The sequence below is a fragment of the Hemibagrus wyckioides genome, linkage group LG23 (assembly GCF_019097595.1).
Source record: "Hemibagrus wyckioides isolate EC202008001 linkage group LG23, SWU_Hwy_1.0, whole genome shotgun sequence".
NCBI classification, from domain to species: Eukaryota; Metazoa; Chordata; class Actinopteri; order Siluriformes; family Bagridae; genus Hemibagrus; species Hemibagrus wyckioides.
Window position 1 is genome coordinate 5,228,873 of NC_080732.1, and position 22,263 is coordinate 5,251,135.

Consider the following 22,263-nt stretch of genomic DNA (forward strand, 5'->3'; position numbering starts at 1 on the left):
GTCATGTAGCTGTTTTGTGGAGTAGCAGTGAACTGGGGCACTATTTTATTTACTAATTTTATTTTATTAGTATTTGAGGATGCAGGAATGTTTTTAGTATAGCTTAAGGGCAAAGCTGAAGCTAATCTGTAGTATCTGGAGAGTATTTGCATCTAAAATGTGTGTGACTGTAACCCTTTATATTGTTCTTTGTGTTTTCTTCAGAGAAATGTGATGATGCTCTGGCCACGCCCCTTTCCCATAGTGCCTTCAGCAGCTCGTCTGTGTTCACCATTGGTTACGGTCCTGAATACGCCAAGCTGAACAGGAGAGGAGGTGAGAGGCAAACACACACACACACACACACACACTCTGTCTTTGTTCAGTTTATTATTGACTTGGTTGTTACCTTAATATTAACCATGGCCATATTTTCAGTAACCAAAAGAAAAGCTGGTGGAAAAAATTAAATTTTCTTCAAATGGATCAGATCTTTCACATCTCATATCGTTCCAGTGCAACCGAACTCAAACGTCCTAACAGTAGTCTCCGGGTTTGAACCACGGTGTGCTTCCTGGTCCATGCTTCCTGGTCCGCTTTCACATTACCAATTTTTCATGTAAACTGTGTTCTGTAGCCTCCAAGTCCAATAAAAAAACAGTTTTCGGTGTTAGTATCAATAACACATGTGAAAGTAAGACACATTCTCATATTTAACCCTCTCTTAGTGCGGGTCACTGGACTTTGCATGAATAATCAATGAGACGTGGCCCGAGGCTCTTCCTCTATCAGCAGGATCTCACTGACATAATGCTCACCATCACACTGCTGTACACACACTTCTACACCAAGAGTGTCTTCATCAGCCTTTCACTATGAAGACTCTAAATTTGGACATGATTCCTTCCTCCTTCACCCGTAATGGTGCCAGAGACCTCTTTTTTTCCCCCTGCCCTTCCATCTTATCAGGCTTTGGATTCTCATTACTGTGGAGAAAATAGTCTTGATGGTAGCCTCCTAGCAACTGTTTCACACTCTCACACAGTCTCACATTATCATCTGTGTTCTGGGTATTTATAATGGCACCCTGGCAGATCCAAAGCAGATGACATCACCGTTAGCGGCAATAAGGAAAGCAGAAGCTTTAAAAGAGCGTCAGGTCTCTTCTCTCACCAGCGAGATGCAGACATTCCTAATAATCAGAGGTGTCATTATATAGCTCATTTTATATACCAAGCAATTCATGGGGCTATACAAATTAAGTTAAAAGATGTGAATTAAATGTCAATCAAAAGAAATAGTTAAATTGTAGTTCAAAAGAGCAGTAATATATATAATATTTTTAAGGAAGTAGAAAAATAAGATCAAATGAAAGAAGAAGAAAAGATTTCCTGAGTACTGTTCCCGAGCACAAAAAAAAAAAAAAAAAATCCCAGGCTTAACTGTAAGCCTGCTGGAAGAGAAACATTTCCGTATAATTATTTATTAATGTCCAGCTCTAAGTGAAAAACTCTGCACCTTGCTATTTGTCCTGTTTGCTGTATTGTGTTTGTTTGGAGACCAGAATGATCCCAAGGCTTTTACCTCGCTGGAACAGCAAAAGTATCGGATATGATTGTCCACTTTGTGAAAAAGCAATGACTAGAGAAAGACAACTAAATAATGTGTTTAAAATAAATAAATAAATCAAATTTGAAAAGAATATAAATATATATTAAAATATATAAATAAAATAATAATAATAATAATAATAATAATAATAATAATAATAATAAATATTAAATATATATATATATAATTTTGGTTCAGTTGTGTTATGTCCCATTGCATCATATATTTGTCTCCATAACTGCAATTATGATTATATTTGATTATTATTATATATCTCACAATTTACTTGATATTGGCTCCATACATATTCCCTGTGATGGCAAAAATCCTCCCAGTTTCTCCTTCTGAAAAGCAACACTAGAGCATAATGCTACCAGCACTATGCTTCATCACAGGGCTGTTGTTATTACCTGGGCTGTATTTGATTGGTTTGTTCCAAACATTATGCTTTGACTTTAGATCAAATGGCTTTCTTCAGTCAAAAGTGGCTGATGATAATATTTAGTTTCACACAGGTTCATCTATTTCAGGTACTGAGCTCTTTAATCCCTACGACATTATCGCTGGACTCATTAACACTTTTCCTGAACAAGCCCTCAGTTTTTAAGCGCCTGATCTTGGTAGTATGTTTCTTTTTTTGTCATAGCAGATTTCACAATGCTGTTAGGAAGATTCAAAGCTTTGCCAGTGTTTTAGTACCCTTTCCATGTTTATTTTTTTCTTTATCTTGAAGCTTCACCAGCAGCTCAGGGCAGCAGGATTCATTTGAACGTCCATTTTATCTGTGAGACCTATATATGAACTATATATGTTTTGAATAACTCTTCAGACACCTAATAAATATTGATATTGAAAATATTTTTATTTTGTTCATGCAGAGGGTCATTTCAAAATGCGCAGAAAATTATTTTATGATCTGAAATCACTTAAATAAATAACTTAATAATTTATTTTTTCTTCCATGATATTTGTAATCAGCTCTTCTTTGGTTATCAAACATCACATAAAACCCATTTTCCCACTCTCATGCTCAATGGCTTACAGTATAATTGTCATATCAGCAAGCCTTTATATGGCACATCATTGCATTATGGCTTCATATCTCACTTCTTCATCCAGCATCACCTCAGATCCAGACTTGCTCCTCACCTAAATTTGAGACACGGAGACTAATTTGCAGATTATGCAAGTGAAATGAGAAGGAAAAAAAAAAAAGGCATAAAAGCTGGAGGCACTGAACAGATGGTTAACATGGGCTCTCTTTATGAGTAGAACAGAATGTTCCTAAAAATCCAGATGTAATTTCGTTTTACAAACAGGACTTGCCAAGATCATAAATCATCTACGCTGGCATCATTTGCAGTGAGTTTTTCACACTACTTATTATACATATACTACTTATTTCACCCCAGTTATTAAGGACTTGACAGATAATTACTTGTTAAAAATAAGCATAATATATAGGTTTGGATGCTGAGACTTATTGCATTTGTATGTTCGATGAAATATTTTAAAATATTAAAAAGTTGGGGGGTTTTTTTCCACCTTTGGCTTTTTAATGGAGAAAAAAAAAAAGAATCCAGAGAAACCTCCATCCTATTTGCATTAGCAGGTGATTCAGCAAAGACTTATAAAAGGTTTTTAAACTGGAAAAATATTACCTCTATCAAAAAGATGATTTATATGCAATTTGGGAAATCCCTAATAGAGAACGTACAAATATACACAACAACTATATGCTAAATCACCCCGGATTCAGACTGAGCCTAATGTTTAATGACTAGATTATTATAGTTGAAGTCGATTATGTGAACCGATTGGTCTTTCCCGGTGTGTAGGTGCTGGAGGCTGGTCTCCTCTCGACACTGATCATTACCCATGGCTGCAGGTGGACCTGGGAAGCAGGAAGCAGGTGACTGCGGTCGCCACTCAGGGTCGATACAGCAGTTCGGACTGGACCACACGCTACCGACTGCTCTACAGCGACACGGGCAGGAACTGGAAACCCTACCATCAGGATGGAAACATCTGGGTAAATTCTGGATTTAGATATTATATTTTTAATCCATTTTAGCAGCACAACAATGTTCTGTTCAGTCAGCCGAATGGAAATCTTCTAATGGGGCTGATTTTCAATTAGTATAAATGAATGAAGTATTTTATCACCGCAAGTCTGATAACAAATTAGTTTGAGATATTTTTACTTCTACTGGGATACACAGAATTTTAGTGGTTGAAGATAACAATTTTAAAGGCTTAAGTACAAAGCTTATTTGTTTGATATCACTTATTTTTTAACCTTGAAGATAGGAAAGTTTGTGCGGGAAAATAAAATAACCTTTTTTTTTCTATTAAAATATTGCCCCTAGTATTCTAGGAAAAAACTGAAATACTTTTGAAAGCCTACAAATTCTTAAAGCACTGAGTGTCTACTTTCATATAAGCCATTAATCACCACTGTGGAAGTGTGACATGTCAAAGACATTCAGTGGTGAATATAGACACAAACAAAACAGCCACATTTTTAGGCATCTGGTAAAAAGAGTTAAGAAATTTCAGTACACAATTATTTCTGATTGATAGATGGGTCTAAAAACTGTTCGCTGCACAAGTAATAAAATAAAAAAGAAATATAAAAAAAAGGAGCATTAGATCTCCACATGTCACTATTCAGAGTCTAGTATCTAATACATCTAATTATATTTTGGTTTCATACAATTTTGTATGTCCACATTTGTTCGTTTTGATTTTTTTTTTTTTTTTTTTTGCCTTAGGCATTCTTGTTACTAAGATCGCTGTTTTATAAGATCTTCAAGACTATGTGCCTGTTTGTGTAACATCCCAGTGTTATTCCATTTATCACAAAAATGACAAACTGTCATAATTCATTCTGAGTTTTATTTTGTGCTTTGCTGCTGTGATGAACAGCGCCTATGAATTACACGCCGTCGTACACAATGCGTGTTAGCCACGGCCGTAATTCCACAGTGTCAGTGCCGCCATGGCAGATGAAAAATGGAGCTTGAGCTGAATCTGTTAGCTTTTCATTTGTGCTTGGATGTGACATCAGGTGCCGAAGTTGAGGATGTAAGACGTTCGAGATCCGTTGCCTTTTTATGGTGCAAATCTTATACCTCTAAGTGCTTTCTATCCCACTGTGATTTTGTGTAAATTTTTTATTAAGTAAAAAATATATAAAATAAATTTTATATTAAATAAAAATATATATATATATATATATATATATATATATATATATATATATATATATATATATGTCTCATTGTGCTTTGAATGTTACTTTGAAAGAGTTGTATACATATTTGTATGAGTATGGATTATCCGTGTTTAATGTTGCTTATCTGTGTTTTCACTCCTGCTATGTGATTCTTCCCACCAAACAGAATTCATGATACTATTTTTTACTAAAGCTAAGAGTCACTGAGACTCAACACGGAGCTAGCAGGCTGCGGTCTGCAACAGTTGGTCTGTAAAAGCCTTCTGTTCATTACGGCCCTTTTCGCAACAAACCACAGGCTCTCGTTTTTTCTCTCTACTCCTAGTAGGGTCCTGCAGCCGTGTCTAATATACACTTCTGTGGATACACCGCACCACTAAAAGGAGGATGGGTAGTCAACAGTATTTACATAGTCTTTTATATTCATAGCTCATTATTAGCATTAAGCTGTAATTATGGCAAAGCTTTATGAGTGTTTGAAGCTCGAATCCCAAACAATTTGGGCATGGACAATTAGCATCAAGCATTGTGATTTCATAAACTTATCAGATGAAACATTTTGCGTTCAGGGCATTTATTTTTCTAGAAATTGATTAAAACATCACCTGTGGCAAAAATAATAGTAACGTACTCCTACATTATGCTCTATCCCTGTCCATTCTGTAGTAATGTATTCGTGCTAATCTTTCTAGCAGACATGATCAGATATTAGATAAGTCACCAGCTATCAGCAGGTATCAGATAAATCTCGCAATTGCCTTACTGTGCTCATGGGAGACTTGCGATTTCTCAAAGCGTTTGCATAATTTGGTGATAAGAAACGAAGCAATTTATAGTAGCTATTTTCACTCCTCATAATCAGCAACCACCGCGCTTAAAAAGAACAAAATCCTCACAGAAAAAGGTGTCAATTAGATGGAATTATTCGGCTCATTTTCACCTCGAAACATTAGACGTCTAAAAATAAATAAATTAATAAGTAGATCCGTCCACTTACGCATGATGTTGTCTCCAAAGGCTGCATATATTTAAGAAACTTTCCATTGCATTGTTACTTTTAACATCCTCTCCATCCTTTGTTCAAAACGACTCCTACAACATATGCGACACGTTTCGTTCACACTCTCCGAGGATTTAACACTTCCATGTGATTCATTTTGAAATCGTGTTTCCACGGCAATTAAATTGAATTCCGATCATCATCTCATTTAAATGCTTATATTTTCATCTTTCATTTTATTTCTCTACTTCTGTACATGTCTTCGTGTTGATCACTGAAAGTACAGAGTTGATAGACAGTATAGTATATACTAAAAGCAGTGTCTTGCTTTCAACCTGTTCTTTTTATTTGCTTTTTTTTTCTTCACCTATACAGCACATCGTGCCTATAGTACACCTCCTACATCGGACTTTCACATCTATTCACTGCGGAGCTCTCTCTCCCTCCATCTCTCACTGACTCCTCTCTCATTATCTCTATATCTCCTTCTGTCGCTGTCTCACCGAGAGGCCTGTCTTCATCTGAAAGAAAAAAAAGGCCCCCAGAGTGAATAGAAGGTGGAGGAAGGTGCCAAACTCCCTCCGTTGGAAGATAATAGTGTCCTAAATACTAGATCTTTTGGATTTTATTTTCATTCTCCAGGCAGAATGATGTCTGTTCTGACTTTTGTTGATTGAACAGTTTAAGGGGGGAAAAAAAATTCTCTAGAATATATCACTGACTGGATGAATGTGACAGGCTTCAAAAGTCTGTAAGTCATTTAGAGTTGCTGGAAAGGAATATTCATAATGAATGTCCACAAAATGTAGACTAATGTATTGATGGAGACAAAATTTGGCAGACAAACCCAACACCCCTAGAATACCACCTTACACCGAAACATGGTGGTGGTGGCATCGTGTCGAGATTTGCCCTAAATTATATTAAGCTAAGATTCTTGTCACAATCGCTAAAGCTGGATTATTTATAAAGACAAAATTTAAACTATAAGAAAAAAAAGAATCAATTTTAATTTTTTTCTTTATTTAGTGATAACTTTTTTTCTGGAAATAAATAGTAAAAAAAAAATGATTTTCTTCAAATCTTTCTTTCTTTCTTTCTTTTTTTTTTGAAGGCTTCTAGGCTTTGTTTCCTGGCTACTACTTCACCCTGTGTTGCCTTAGAGAATTGTATTGCCACATTTATGGCTGAAAGAAACCGTCTCAACAGCCAAAAAAAAAAAAAAAGGAAAAAAAGAAAAGAAAAAAAGAGAGAAATGTGTGATATTGTGATAGTTACAGCTGGCTTGCTGTCAAAAACCCAGGCTCATCTGTTAATGAAGGAAGTGTCTCAATCTTTCTTCATCCACTCTCAGGGGCAGTGGTGGCTCAAGTGGTTAAGGCTCTGGGTCGTGACTGGAAGATCAGGGGTTCAAGCACCAGCACCGCCAAGTTGCCACTGTTGGGCCCTTGAGCAAGGCCCTTAACCCTCTCTGCTCCAGGGGCGCTGTTTCATGGCTGACCCTGCGCTCTGACCCCAACCTCCAAGGATGGGATATGCGAAGAAAGAATTTCACTGCGCTGTAATGTATATGTGACAAATAAAGGCTGTTTCAATATGAAACTTGCACCATGCAGGTGAAGATGCTTCATTACACCACATGCTAGACACAACTAGATAGCTGTTAATGCAGCTTCACTTTTGACCCACACTTGCAAAAGCAGTTCATTAAAAATAAACTCATCGCTGTCTTTGGTTTTTAAACTTAATTGTCTGGAGCACGCTGGAGGAAGGAAGGAAGGAAAGGAAGGAAGGAACTCCGGTAATAACTGATAAAAACAATAACAGCTGATGGGAAAATTTTCCCCACCTATTACCATGTATGCCTTTTGGATAAGAACTCTATCAGCAATTTATATGTAAATGAGCATCATAAAACAGATGTTTTTGCCTCTTTTTCCGCAGACATTTACAGGAAACTCAAATACAGAGAGCGTGGTGCGCCACAATCTTCAGCACAGCGTCGTGGCCAGATTTCTATGCTTAATCCCTCTGGACTGGAGTGAAGAGGGTCGAATAGGCTTGAGGATAGAGATCTATGGCTGCTCATACTGTGAGTTCACACACACACACACACACACACACCGCCTTTCAGCTCATTATTTCTTACAAAGAAGACTTTTCTTTTCTGTTCTGTTTTTTTTTTCTTTTTCAGATTCCTCTCATCTTAAGTGTACCCAAGCTTATCATGAAAATTTTCAATTAAACACGTATATAAATTACTTGGCAGGGGTGAAACCCAGTGTGGTCTTCTGCTGTTTGGTGCATGCTGAGATGCTTTTCTGCTCACCATTGTTGTAAATGGTGATCATATAAGTTATTATATCCTTCCTGGCAGCTTTAAGCAGTCTGGCCATTCTTTTCTCTGACCTCTCTTATCAACAAGACATTTCCACCCACAGAACGGTCACTCACTCAGTGTTGTTTTGTTTTGTGTGTGTGTGTGTGTGTGTGTGTGTGCAATAAAGCCTTCAAAAACACACAAATTTCTACTTGAAATATTAACTTTTAAGAGACATTAAAAGCAGCCTTTTGTCTTGTCAGTAGCCTCAGGTTCATTTTGTGCAATTTAATAATAAAAAAAAAATAAACAAAATAATAATAAAAATAAAAAAGACTGGTAATTAAGAACCAGTCCAATTCGATGGTAAAATCTTTTTTTTTTAATTTTTATTAATTTATTTTTATTTTATTACTTATTTATTTTTGTTGCATTTTTGTTGATGTATTTAGAATTAATTTTAAGCAACATTTAATTTAAATACTTATTAAATGCATATTTAAAAAATCAGGAAATAAAATATAATACTAAAAATAAAAAAGACACAATTTCTCTTCATTGTATACATTTATTATAGATAATAAATGTAAAAATTATTATTATACATATTGTGCTTTATTATGTACATTATACTGTATTTTTATGCAAGCTTTATATACACAGAGTCTATTTTTAAAAATCATCTTAGTATCATTTTCATTCTTATGAATATATACTTTATTGTCCCAATGTTAAGTCAAAAACATTGCATAAGTGGATGTATGCACAGGAACTATAATATCTAACAAAAACAAATGTGCCTGAATAATTATTTCCCCTCACAGTACATGTAAAGAAGTCATATTATATATATATATATTGCTCAGTATATATTATTTCTTCTCACAAAATACCGCTTTTTTAACTTGAGGTCTTAGCACTGTCTCCTTATCTCTCTCTCTCTGGTTCCTCAGGGGCCGACGTGATTAACTTCGACGGACAGGGCGTGATCTCCTACCGTTTCAAGATGAAGAAGATGAAGATACTGAAGGACGTGATAGCGCTGAAGTTTAAGACGGCCGAAAGCGATGGAGTGATCCTGCATGGTGAAGGTCAGCAGGGTGATTACATCACTCTGGAGCTGAGGAAAGGAAGACTGGTGCTCCAGATAAACCTGGGTGTGTTTTCACACATCATCACTTGATCTTGCTAGAAAAATTTAAATCCTGTTATTCATACCAGTTTTTTATCCGGAATTGGGTCTTAGCAATACTGTGTGTGTGTGTGTGTGTGTGTGAGCACTGCATTTATGTTATTCTGAAACACAGGCAGCAACCAGTACGGCTCCATCCTGGGCCACACGTCTGTGAGCAGCGGCAGCCTGCTGGATGATCATCACTGGCACTCGGTGGTGATCGAGCGCTACAGGAGAAACGTTAACTTCACCCTGGATCTTCACACGCAGCACTTTCGCACCAACGGAGAGTTTGATCACCTCGACCTCGATTATGAGGCAAGAGTTAATGTCTTTCATTAACATGTTGGAAACTATTGGAAAAGGAATCCTTTCCTTTAGTTACTAAGTACAAGGAAATAGTACCTTTACCCATTCAACAGGTGTCATCTAAGATTGTATGACTTCCAACAATTTATATAACCATATTAACAACCGTCATCACATATTCATACTTTGCACATTATCTGCATACATCAGGTTATCTAGAATATTATGTCTGGTTGGGAGATAGAAGAATAGATAATTTAATGCGTTATGCTAATTACATTTTCTTTAAATACAGCTATTTGCAAAAGTATTATTCACTCCCTTTTCTAACTTTTGTGTTGTTAAAACTTGGAATTGAAATAGACTTCTGTTATACAATATTTCCATCCGACCACCCACCCCAACTCTAACCCTAACCCTAAACCACCCCCTTCCTGAGGGTTAGGGTGAGGGTTAGGATTAGTGTTAGAGTACTTGGTAGAACCATAACCCTAACCTTAACCATAACTTTAACCCTTTTTACCAGTACACTGGCGGAATGGAAATCGACTTATCAGATCGTTTCAACCAGTATAAAGAAATGAATGATTTTATCACCTCAAGTCTGATATTAAATGATTTAGGACTCAATTTGATTCAATTTTAGCAATTGAAGATAACCCCTTTAAATTTTAGAAGCTTATGAACAAGCACTTGGGGCATCTCAGAGAGCAGAAACGGGATTGATATCACCATTTATTTTTAAGATAGAAATATTTATAAGAAAAGAAAAACTACAAATTCTTAAATCCTTAAATTTTTGGCCTCTGGTAAAAAGAGTCCTGCAGTTTGAGATGCAAGACTTTTAGGACATATCTCTATTCCGCTTTATACATCTGAATCCAGATATATTTGCCAAAATTGCTCCAACTCTGTCAGACTGGATGGATAACATTGGTGAACTGCAATTTTCAATTCTTGCCCCAGATTCTGGATCTGGAGTGAGATCTGGGATTTAACTGGGCTCATTCTAAAACATTAAGGTTATTAGTTATGAACTGCTTTGGCAGCATGCTTAGGGTTGTGGTCCATTTTGGCAGGTACCCGTCTTCCCCAGCCTTAAGTCTCTTTCTCATCTAGAACAGATGTTCTTCTAGGACTGCCCCCGTAATTGGCTCCATCCTTCTTGCTGTCAGGACAGTTTCCCAGCCACTGCTGATAAAAGGCATTCGCACATCATGATGCCACCACCACCATGCTTAACAATGGAGAAGGTGGTTTCGCAGCAACATGTGATACTCAGGCAAAAACAATATTCCTTTTTAGATACTTTGTAAAGATTATTATTGGCTTATAATCGCAATTAAATCCTTTTCAGTTCCACTATAAAAAGTTAAAAAAGTTCAAGTGGGTTGAACCCTTATGTACCAAAGCAATTATTTCTCAATCCACTAAGGATATAGGAATTCAGTTCATGCTCAGAGGCTCAGACGTGCCAAAAAGCTACAGTGTCACTCCAGGACACGGTGTCATAATCAGCGGCACATTCAGATCCTCACCCCTTACGGTTTTTGTACAGGGGATGCTGCGGGAAATTGTATTTCCCTTCTTAGCATGGTATTAATCCACGTTAAGAATGTGTGACAGGATTATTGTGTCACACAGCATTAATACATATTAATGTGCTGACTAGTGGGACGTATAGAAAATTGATTTTCGGCTAGGAAATATGCAAGCAATGGTTTTGAATGCGCACATGTTCTGCTGAGCAAAGCTCTGACACTAGAAAGATTCATGCACATCAATGATAGACACAGTTTTGATGGTTTAAGTGAATGCTGTCAGTTTAAAACCCGGTATTTTTCTTTCTGAATTTGATTCGCCTGCAAAAATCAGCCTGAGATGTTTGACTGGTGGCCTTTAGATGTCAAACTAAGACGCTAACGGTAATAGAGTGAAAGATGCTGCGGTGACATAAGGGTTATTTTTTAGTAAGGTGCGGCCTTGAAGTAATATAATGAGGCTGGAAGAAAATATTTACAGCCATGTGTTAATATTTTCAGGCCACAAATAAATCTCATGGCCCCGAATCATTAAAGCAATAAACCTAACCTATTGCGGAATGTAATACTTAAATGCCTTCCAGTTAATTTGAATGATTGAAAAATTACCTTGGGAGGCATACGATACATATTGCCAAAAGTTTTGGGACACCCCTCAAAATCATCGAATTCAGGTGCTGTTTTTCAGTGGTTGGGTTCAGCACCTTATTTCCAGTGAAAGGAACTCTTAATGCTTCAGCTTCATACCAAGACATTTTGGACAATTTCATGCACCCAACTTTGTGGGAACAGTTTGGGGATGACCCCTTCCTGTTCCAACATGACTGCACACCAGTGCACAAAGCAAGGTCCATAAAGACATGGATGAGGGAGTTTGGTGTGGAGGAACTTGACTGACCTGCACAGAGTCCTGACCTCAATCCAACAGAACACCTTTGGAATGAATTAGAGCGGAGACTCCGAGCCTGGCCTTCTCATCCAACATCAGTGCCTGACCTCACAAATGTGCTTCTAGAGCAATGTTCAAAAATTCCCATAGACACACTCCTAAACCTTGTCAAAAGCCTTCCCAGAAGAGTTGAAGCTGTTATAGCTGCAAAGGGTGGACCAACTCCATATTACATTCATGTGCATGTAAAGACAAATGTCCCAAAACTTTTGCCAATACAGTGTAATAGTACAAGTGTCACTTTATTATAACTTTATACATCATTCCAAGATTAAACACCTTAGAAACCTTCTTCTTTGATAGAGAGCCATTGCTTTTAGTAAGTAATTGAATAGTTAGCATTATTTATCTGAATGTGTGGATTTCTCTTTTATTTACATTAGAAAATCTCCTCAAACTCAAGAGCTCCTATATGATTAAACAGAAACTGATTTTGTTTTTAATAAATACAACATTTCTTGTGTAAATACATTTCTGAAGGTTTTTTTTTTTTTAATATACATTTGTTTGTATCCAATTTCATAAATCAGGGTTAAAAACACTGAACTTGATTCGAGATTTTTCTGAGATGTCCATTATATTTCCACTTCGCAGTTGAGTTTTGGAGGGATGCCGTACTCAGGAAAACTCATCTCAGGAGGTCGGAGAAATTTCAAAGGTTGCATGGAGAGCATCAACTATAACGGTGAAAACATCACAGACCTGGCTAGAAGGAAGAAAGTGGACACGTCCAGCTTCGTGAGCGCAATTCAAATGATTTTTATACTCATCTCTTAGGAACCCTCTACACCTACAGTGTACATGTACATACATGTAATTATTCAGTTATCAGCTAATACAGGTGCCGGAGCACAGTGCATCAAATCATGCAGAATAAAACATTAAGTAATGTTTATGTCAGACATTAGAACGAGAATAATGTGATCTCAATGACGAGACCCTCCAGGAGGAGAGATCGGAAGAGAATGTTGAGACAGATTTCAGCTGAAAGTGAGATTATGATTATTTAAATATCCACTTTTTTGCACAGAAAAGCAAAACAAAATGCTGAATTTTGAAACAGATGATTTTTTTAAAGCAGCAAAAAACCACATCAGCTCTTAATCCTGCCATCAAGAGCTTCTGTGGTCTTCTGCTGTAGCAAATGTCAGCATTCCGGGTTGATTTTTTTGCCCGGCACGGCTGTAAAGAATTGCTATTCGAGTTACGTAACAAAACACGATCATAATTCTTAGGTTTGATGTGTTAACTGAAACCTGCATCTGCGTGATTTTGTGCATCTACATGATTGAATAACTGGAGTGGATCATCACAAACCCATACTTCATTTAAAAATATATATTTTTTGCCTCATATACATAATAAAAGGATGTCCATCCATCCTGTAGATGTACAATGTCTCAGGGAATATTCCCTTACCACCATTGCCTCAGGCTTGCTTATTAGGGTTAAATCTTAGGGATAACTAGTACAGTAACATAAGTTTAAGCTTCATAATTTTTAGTCTATGTTTCTATACTTCTGACAATGAGACAATGTCCATTGTTAAAAGCGCTATACAAATAAATTGAATTGAATTGAATATACAAGTTTCGCTTGAATTTGACCGTCCTTGAATAGCTGTGGGTTGTGACAAATGTATTAGACATGCCTGAAATGTTGGCAAAAACACACATTAAAACTTTCTAATAAACAAAACTAGTGCTTGTTTAATAGTTAGAGGGGGGAAAAAAAGGGCCTTTTCTGTTTTTTTCACTGGCATTTTGACAAGCTTCTTTCAAAATCCCTCGGACTAATTATTCATGTTTGGCACATTGCATTAAAATCATCAAAAGCCAAGGTGTTGAATGTAGTCATTAGCAGTGGCACCGTGTTTATGAAGCGCTCACAATGGTTGAATGCTGTTTTCTATTTTGTTATGACGAGATTGATTAAGCTCTCTATAAAAACAGAGCTGAAGTGCATTTAAGGTCCCGAAATAGCCGTTTAGAAAATCGCACAGCTGGTATGAATGAAAGTGCTCGGCTTTGACTCCCTGCCTTTTATTTATTTATTTATTTATTTATTTATTTATTTTCTGTGCTGTGCTTCAGGAATCCACACTACATTATAAGCGTGCTGTAGCTGCGATTTCAGAGAGCGATCTGTAAACCTGCGTTCTGCATGACTGCACGTCTGGTGAAGTCATATAATAGAGCCATTTCATGCATTGATTTGCTCACTATTCATTCTGAAGGTTTAGTTCTCCGAACAAATTCGAACGCATCGCCGTAGTTTTAAATATGCATTAAGAACACTACGTTTGGGAATTAGGCCATAAAGCTTGATTAGATTTTGATGTCTGTGCTTCTTTTCTTTTTTCCTTTACACAGGAACGAGGTACTCTATTCATATAAATAGACGTCATTAAAACGATTTTAGCCTGGCATCTACTTATAATAATGCTTTTCTGATTTTCTGCTCCGCTTGTAGCGCAATTTGACATTCTCCTGTGTGGAATCTCACACCTTCCCGGTTTCCTTCAATGCCACGAGTTTCCTGCAGCTGCCTGGTAGAAGGGAGACTAACATGGTGTCTGTGAGCTTCCAGTTCCGCACGTGGAACTCTAACGGCCTGCTGGTGTTCAGCTCGCTGGCTGACGGCATGCTGGAGCTCACTCTGAAAGACGGAAAAGTCACGGCACACATCAGCATCCAGCAGCAGAAGAACCTGGGTGTAGACATGACCTCAGGTACAGATATGCCTCTGTTACAGCGTGCTTTCATGTAGCTTATTATATAACACCCACATAACACATCAGAACATTTGGACTCATTTAAGCTCAAGACTGAAGCAACTTCACTGGCACTTCTAAAGTGATACTCAGACAGACATGGGTCTGATCAGCAATGTTGCAGTAGGATGTAGTATGCAGTAATTCTAGTCAATTTGCACCAGATAAAATCCACACAACTCCATACTGAGTTCACAATGTACCCCTCATTATAATACAGACTGCTTGTTTTGCCCTTTACTGCAGTCGCTAGTGTGTTTGTAGGGCTGCTTTTATCATTAGTAGGTCACCTGAGCTTAAAATGTGCATATTCCCACATATACCTGTGCTAGAAATCTAAATTCCCTGTTTCACATGTTTTATTGTTCTGCAATTGAAGCTCAGTATTGTTTTTGGCAGAAACTGATAGAAAGAAAAAGTCTGCCCATCTTAGAGTGTGTTTATACTGAAGAAAAAGTGTAAAACCACTTGGGGGGGACTGTAGCTTAGTGATTAGCACATTTACCTCCAGGGCTGAGAGTTCGATTGGCACCACTGTTCGTGTGTGTTTAGAGTTTGCATTGTCTCCTAGTGCCTCAGGGGCTTCCTCTGGGTACTTGGGTTTTCTCCCTGAGTCTGAAGACATGTGCTGTAGGCTGATTGGATGAATGTGTCCTGCATGTGTTGGGATTCTGTCCAGGGTGTCCCCTGCCTTGTGCCCCATAACCCCGTGTAGAATAAAAACGCTATACAGAAAATGGATGTATTTCCTGGGGTTACTCATTTTTACAGAATGTACAATACATGCATGCCCAAGCCAACGGATTGAACTGATGAGATGAAATTCTCAGAGGTACACCAGATATAATTTCCCCCTAATAACCTTCCCATGTACAACTAATTTAATCTGAATAAGGCTAAACACAGTTAACTTTGTTGACCTCAAGTCTAAATGCACTCTACGGACTCCTTTATCACTCCGTGAAAAAGGAAAACTCGATACCGGCTCGTATAACGCGGCGGGTCGGTATTAACGGGATCACCGAGTTTGCTTCACGATCATTCGAGGCATCTGAGAGACTTTGCATGTGTGTGAATACGGATAAATCTAATCGAAGTGTATCCAAGTATCCAAGTGAGAAGGAGATTTGATCTGAATCTGGCAAGTTTACTCCCTTCTGTCATACGGGAATTTCATTTTTCCCCACTTAGTATTTAACTGATCATGCTAATCTGTTAGCATTATACACTAAAATTACACTCCTCAGCTCTCTCCTGAGGTCTTACACACATATCAATTCAAATCCTGTGAAATCCCGGAACACAACAAGACTTTTCTGTCAGTAGAAAATGAAAATTTGATTTATTCATGATAAGGTACAGCAGGAGTTTGCTCCTAACTCTGCTTTTCTTTGCTTTTCTTAGCCTGGATGTGTAATTGTAAGTCGCAAAATTATTCATTTTCAAAATTCTGCAAGATTTCATCATCATTTCTCAGGCTTGGAGTTGCGTGTAAATGATTTTGCAGGCCAGACTTAACACACGCTTACGACCACAGAATAAACACGCTGATTTTCTTCACACGCGTACATAATGTCAGTTACCATGCCTACATAACGCCATAAAATACAAAGCACACACTGAAGATGATGACTAAATGGCAGAAGAGCGCTTAAACCTGAGCAGCTCAGCCACTGTGCAGAGAGTGAACGAATAAAATGCCCGCTGTGGCCGCTGTGTGTTCTGGGAAGTTCCTGAGATGCCATCATCTTGATCCACAGGGATTAAATATAATGCTGGAAGTGTTGCTGTGTGTGTCTGTAAGTGACCAGCACTTGCAGACCAGCACGTATATGTCTTTTAGAGTGTGTGCGTACAGTATGTCTGTAAGTGTTGGTGTGTGTGTATGTCTATTAGAGTGTGTGCGTATGTCTGTAAGTGTTGGGGTGTGTGTCTGTCTGTAAGTGTTGGTGTGTGTGTATGTCTGTAAGTGTTGGGGTGTGTGTCTGTCTGTAAGTGTTGGTGTGTGTGTATGTCTGTAAGTGTTGGGGTGTGTGTCTGTCTGTAAGTGTTGGTGTGTGTCTGTCTGTAAGTGTTGGTGTGTGTGTGTATGTCTATTAGAGCGTTTGTGTATGTCTGTAAGTGTTAGTGTGTGTTTGTGTGTCTGTAAGTGTTGGTGTGTGTGTCTGTAAGTGTTGGTGTGTGTCTGTAAGTAAGTGTAAGTGTGTGTCTGTGTGTGTGTGTGTGTGTGTGTGTCTGTAAGTGTTGGTGTGTGTATGTCTGTAGGTGTTGGTGTGTGTCTGTAAGTAAGTGTAAGTGTGTGTCTGTGTGTGTGTGTGTCTGTAAGTGTTGGTGTGTGTCTGTAAGTGTTGGTGTGTGTATGTCTGTAAGTGTTGGTGTGTGTCTGTAAGTGTTAGTGTGTGTATGTCTGTAGGTGTTGGTGTGTGTCTGAAAGTGTTGGTGTGTGTGTGTGTGTGTATGTCTGTAGGTGTTGGTGTGTGTATGTCTGTAGGTGTTGGTGTGTGTCTGTAAGTGTTGGTGTGTGTATGTCTGTAGGTGTTGGTGTGTGTCTGTAAGTAAGTGTAAGTGTGTGTCTGTGTGTGTCTGTAAGTGTTGGTGTGTGTCTGTAAGTGTTGGTGTGTGTATGTCTGTAGGTGCTGGTGTGTGTCTGTAAGTGTTGGTGTGTGTATGTCTGTAGGTGTTGGTGTGTGTTTGTAAGTGTTGGTGTGTGTATGTCTGTAGGTGTTGGTGTGTGTCTGTAAGTAAGTGTAAGTGTGTGTCTGTGTGTGTGTGTGTGTCTGTAAGTAAGTGTAAGTGTGTGTCTGTGTGTGTGTGTGTGTCTGTAAGTGTTGGTGTGTGTATGTCTGTAGGTGTTGGTGTGTGTCTGTAAGTGTTGGTGTGTGTATGTCTGTAGGTGTTGGTGTGTGTCTGTAAGTAAGTGTAAGTGTGTGTCTGTGTGTGTGTGTGTCTGTAAGTGTTGGTGTGTGTCTGTAAGTGTTGGTGTGTGTATGTCTGTAAGTGTTGGTGTGTGTCTGTAAGTGTTAGTGTGTGTATGTCTGTAGGTGTTGGTGTGTGTCTGTAAGTGTTGGTGTGTGTCTGTAAGTGTTAGTGTGTGTATGTCTGTAAGTGTTGGTGTGTGTCTGTAAGTGTTAGTGTGTGTATGTCTGTAGATGTTGGTGTGTGTCTGTAAGTGTTGGTGTGTGTCTGTAAGTGTTAGTGTGTGTATGTCTGTAGGTGTTGGTGTGTGTCTGTAAGTGTTAGTGTGTGTATGTCTGTAGATGTTGGTGTGTGTCTGTAAGTGTTGGTGTGTGTATGTCTGTAGGTGTTGGTGTGTGTCTGAAAGTGTTGGTGTGTGTGTGTGTGTATGTCTGTAGGTGTTGGTGTGTGTATGTCTGTAGGTGTTGGTGTGTGTCTGTAAGTGTTGGTGTGTGTATGTCTGTAGGTGTTGGTGTGTGTCTGTAAGTAAGTGTAAGTGTGTGTCTGTGTGTGTGTTGGTGTGTGTCTGTAAGTGTTGGTGTGTGTATGTCTGTAGGTGTTGGTGTGTGTCTGTAAGTAAGTGTAAGTGTGTGTCTGTGTGTGTGTGTGTCTGTAAGTGTTGGTGTGTGTCTGTAAGTGTTGGTGTGTGTATGTCTGTAAGTGTTGGTGTGTGTCTGTAAGTGTTAGTGTGTGTATGTCTGTAGGTGTTGGTGTGTGTCTGAAAGTGTTGGTGTGTGTGTGTGTGTATGTCTGTAGGTGTTGGTGTGTGTATGTCTGTAGGTGTTGGTGTGTGTCTGTAAGTGTTGGTGTGTGTATGTCTGTAGGTGTTGGTGTGTGTCTGTAAGTAAGTGTAAGTGTGTGTCTGTGTGTGTGTGTGTGTGTTGGTGTGTGTCTGTAAGTGTTGGTGTGTGTATGTCTGTAGGTGCTGGTGTGTGTCTGTAAGTGTTGGTGTGTGTATGTCTGTAGGTGTTGGTGTGTGTTTGTAAGTGTTGGTGTGTGTATGTCTGTAGGTGTTGGTGTGTGTCTGTAAGTAAGTGTAAGTGTGTGTCTGTGTGTGTGTGTGTGTCTGTAAGTGTTGGTGTGTGTATGTCTGTAGGTGTTGGTGTGTGTCTGTAAGTGTTGGTGTGTGTATGTCTGTAGGTGTTGGTGTGTGTCTGTAAGTGTTGGTGTGTGTATGTCTGTAGGTGTTGGTGTGTGTCTGTAGGTGTTGGTGTGTGTCTGTAAGTAAGTGTAAGTGTGTGTCTGTGTGTGTGTGTGTCTAAGTGTTGGTGTGTGTCTGTAAGTGTTGGTGTGTGTCTGTAGGTGTTGGTGTGTGTCTGTAAGTAAGTGTAAGTGTGTGTCTGTGTGTGTGTGTGTCTAAGTGTTGGTGTGTGTCTGTAAGTGTTGGTGTGTGTATGTCTGTAGGTGTTGGTGTGTGTCTGTAAGTAAGTGTAAGTGTGTGTCTGTGTGTGTGTGTGTCTGTAAGTGTTGGTGTGTGTCTGTAAGTGTTGGTGTGTGTATGTCTGTAAGTGTTGGTGTGTGTCTGTAAGTGTTGGTGTGTGTATGTCTGTAGGTGTTGGTGTGTGTCTGTAGGTGTTGGTGTGTGTATGTCTGTAGGTGTTGGTGTGTGTCTGTAAGTAAGTGTAAGTGTGTGTCTGTGTGTGTGTGTGTGTGTTGGTGTGTGTCTGTAAGTGTTGGTGTGTGTATGTCTGTAGGTGTTGGTGTGTGTCTGTAAGTGTTGGTGTGTGTATGTCTGTAGGTGTTGGTGTGTGTCTGTAAGTGTTGGTGTGTGTATGTCTGTAGGTGTTGGTGTGTGTCTGTAAGTAAGTGTAAGTGTGTGTCTGTGTGTGTGTGTGTGTGTGTGTCTGTAAGTGTTGGTGTGTGTATGTCTGTAGGTGTTGGTGTGTGTCTGTAAGTGTTGGTGTGTGTATGTCTGTAGGTGTTGGTGTGTGTCTGTAAGTGTTGGTGTGTGTATGTCTGTAGGTGTTGGTGTGTGTCTGTAAGTAAGTGTAAGTGTGTGTCTGTGTGTGTGTGTGTGTCTGTAAGTGTTGGTGTGTGTATGTCTGTAGGTGTTGGTGTGTGTCTGTAAGTGTTGGTGTGTGTATGTCTGTAGGTGTTGGTGTGTGTCTGTAAGTGTTGGTGTGTGTATGTCTGTAGGTGTTGGTGTGTGTCTGTAAGTGTTGGTGTGTGTATGTCTGTAGGTGTTGGTGTGTGTCTGTAAGTAAGTGTAAGTGTGTGTCTGTGTGTGTGTGTGTGTGCCCAGCAGTTTTGCAAAATTCATTTCAGGAAGTTGAATTGAAAATAAATTCCCTTCATGTTTTAATAATGTGTTGATGTTTTGAATTCTGTATCATTTAATGCGTTTGCATTACACTAGATGTTGCCATGTTTGGTTTTTTCCCCCCTGAGCGAAACTAATAAGAAGTAGGAACGGATGCTGTTGCTGGATATTCAATTACAAAACTAAACTGACATGGCGACTGACATTTTCCACTGAAATCTGTCTCTGCAGAGCAATAACAGCGAAGTGAGACAGGTTGACTAATCACACTGATCCCTGATGGCGTCATTCCACAGTGTAAATGCAACGGCATGAAAAAAAAGAGAACCCTTGACTTTGTTACGCGTGATGCATTTTGTTTGTCTTCTCACTGGCGCGCTGTTCTGTTGCGAGTCAGGGACCGATGCCTTTGAGGCATGTGAAGTTTTCTGGAGAAAGATAATGAGATCTGCCTATTGCTTTTCCCAGTGCTTTATCCGAAAACGGTTTCACCCTTCTCTGAATAAATAAAGGCCCCAGGCTTTTATGAATTTGACTCGACTTGGTGCTTTGGCGCTAAATATTCGGTTGCTTGAAGTGATCTGGGAGACCTCATATCCCAAGCAATTTTCCTGAAACCGTACAGCTTCATAATCAGAGTTTAGCCAAGTCTAGCCTAGAGTCATAACCTCTACTGTATTGTTATTATTATTTTTTTTCCTTTTAATACACTTTTCTTCACAAGGTCAAATGTGAATACTTTATTCCACTAAACTGACTCACATAAATTGACAGTTTAAATAAATCATTACTATATATCAAGTACTTTTTTTTTTTTTTTTCAAGGAAGAAATAAAAAAGTTTTTATTGTCTTCAACTATATTATACACCGATCAGGCATAACATTATGACCACTGACTGAGACTGATGATCTCCTCATCATGGCACCTGTTAGTGGGTGGGATATATTAGGCAGCAAGTGAACATTTTGTCCTCAAAGTTGATGTGTTAGAAGCAGGAAAAATGGACAAGCGTAAGGATTTGAGCGAGTTTGACAAAGGACCATATTGTGATGGCTAGACGACTGGATCAGAGCATCTCCAAAACTGCAGCTCTTGTGGGGTGTTCCCGGTCTGCAGTGGTCAGTATCTATCAAAAATTGGTCCATGGAAGGAACAGTGGTGAACCGGTGACAGGCTCATTGATGCACGTGGTGAGCGAAGGCTGGCCCATGTGATCCGATCCAACAGACGAGCTACTGTTGATCAGATTGCTGAAGAAGTTAATGCTGGTTCTGATAGAAAGGTGTCAGAACACACAGTGCATGACAGAGCAAAAGGGGGACCAACACAATATTAAGCAGGTGGTTATAATTTTATGCCTGGTTGGTATATTTAAAATCCTTACTCATGACACACACCAACAGGACAAGAAGAAGATGTACTTGTATACAACCATCATAGAGCATATGTTGAATCAAATCAGTTCATGGTTGACAGGATGTGGGATTCTGCTCTTGTAGCCCATCTACCTCATGAGATGCTTTTCCACTCACCATGGTTGTAAAGAGTGATTATTATCTGTGTTCCCGTTCCTCTCCACCAACATTCATGAGATCACATGTTGTTGTTTCTGATGTAGTGTGCAGTGTGGACATTAACTGAGGCTCTGGACTTGGATCTACATGATTCGACTGGATAATTGTATGAACAAACTCAGAAAATCAATCAACTTATTGGACATTTTCAATCAGTATAAAAACAGAATTCTTTTCTGCCCGCTCTGTTGGCTTCTGCCTGCTCTGTTGGCCCACTCTGTTGGATAACCTTACACAGAATTTTAGTGGTTGAAGATAAACACCTCCAAATGGTAGGCTTATGAACAAGCACTTTGGGCATCTCAGAGACCAGAAATGGGTTTGATATCACCATTTAGAAACATTTGTGTAATAGAAATCTAATCTGTTTTTCTGGATCTTTTTGAGAAAATGTTGCACTTAGTAGGCTAAAAAGAGAAATACTTACAAAAAAACCTCAGAGTGTCTACTTTCATATGAGCCATTATCCACCACTGTGGAGTGTGACATAGCAACGAAATTCAATGCTGAAGATGGACACAAACAAAATTTTTTGGTAAAAAGAGTTAGGGTGAAATGGTCTTTACTTATCTTATATA

The 22,263-nt window shown here is 38.7% G+C and overlaps 1 protein-coding gene across 2 annotated transcripts in view; it reads left to right on the forward strand.

The window, feature by feature from the left end:
- The window catches only part of LOC131343920 (contactin-associated protein-like 2), a 144,180-nt gene that overhangs the window by 44,818 nt on the left and 77,099 nt on the right, over positions 1–22,263 (forward strand). The window contains exons 2-8 of one of the 2 annotated variants that reach the window (XM_058375795.1): positions 205–315; positions 3,429–3,622; positions 7,773–7,920; positions 9,102–9,305; positions 9,456–9,640; positions 12,716–12,859; positions 14,594–14,852. In XM_058375795.1, coding sequence (XP_058231778.1) covers positions 205–315; positions 3,429–3,622; positions 7,773–7,920; positions 9,102–9,305; positions 9,456–9,640; positions 12,716–12,859; positions 14,594–14,852 — 1,245 coding nt within the window. Of the gene's footprint in view, positions 1–204; positions 316–3,428; positions 3,623–7,319; positions 7,688–7,772; positions 7,921–9,101; positions 9,306–9,455; positions 9,641–12,715; positions 12,860–14,593; positions 14,853–22,263 lie in introns of those variants that run through there. The other variant, XM_058375796.1, reaches the window with a different exon arrangement.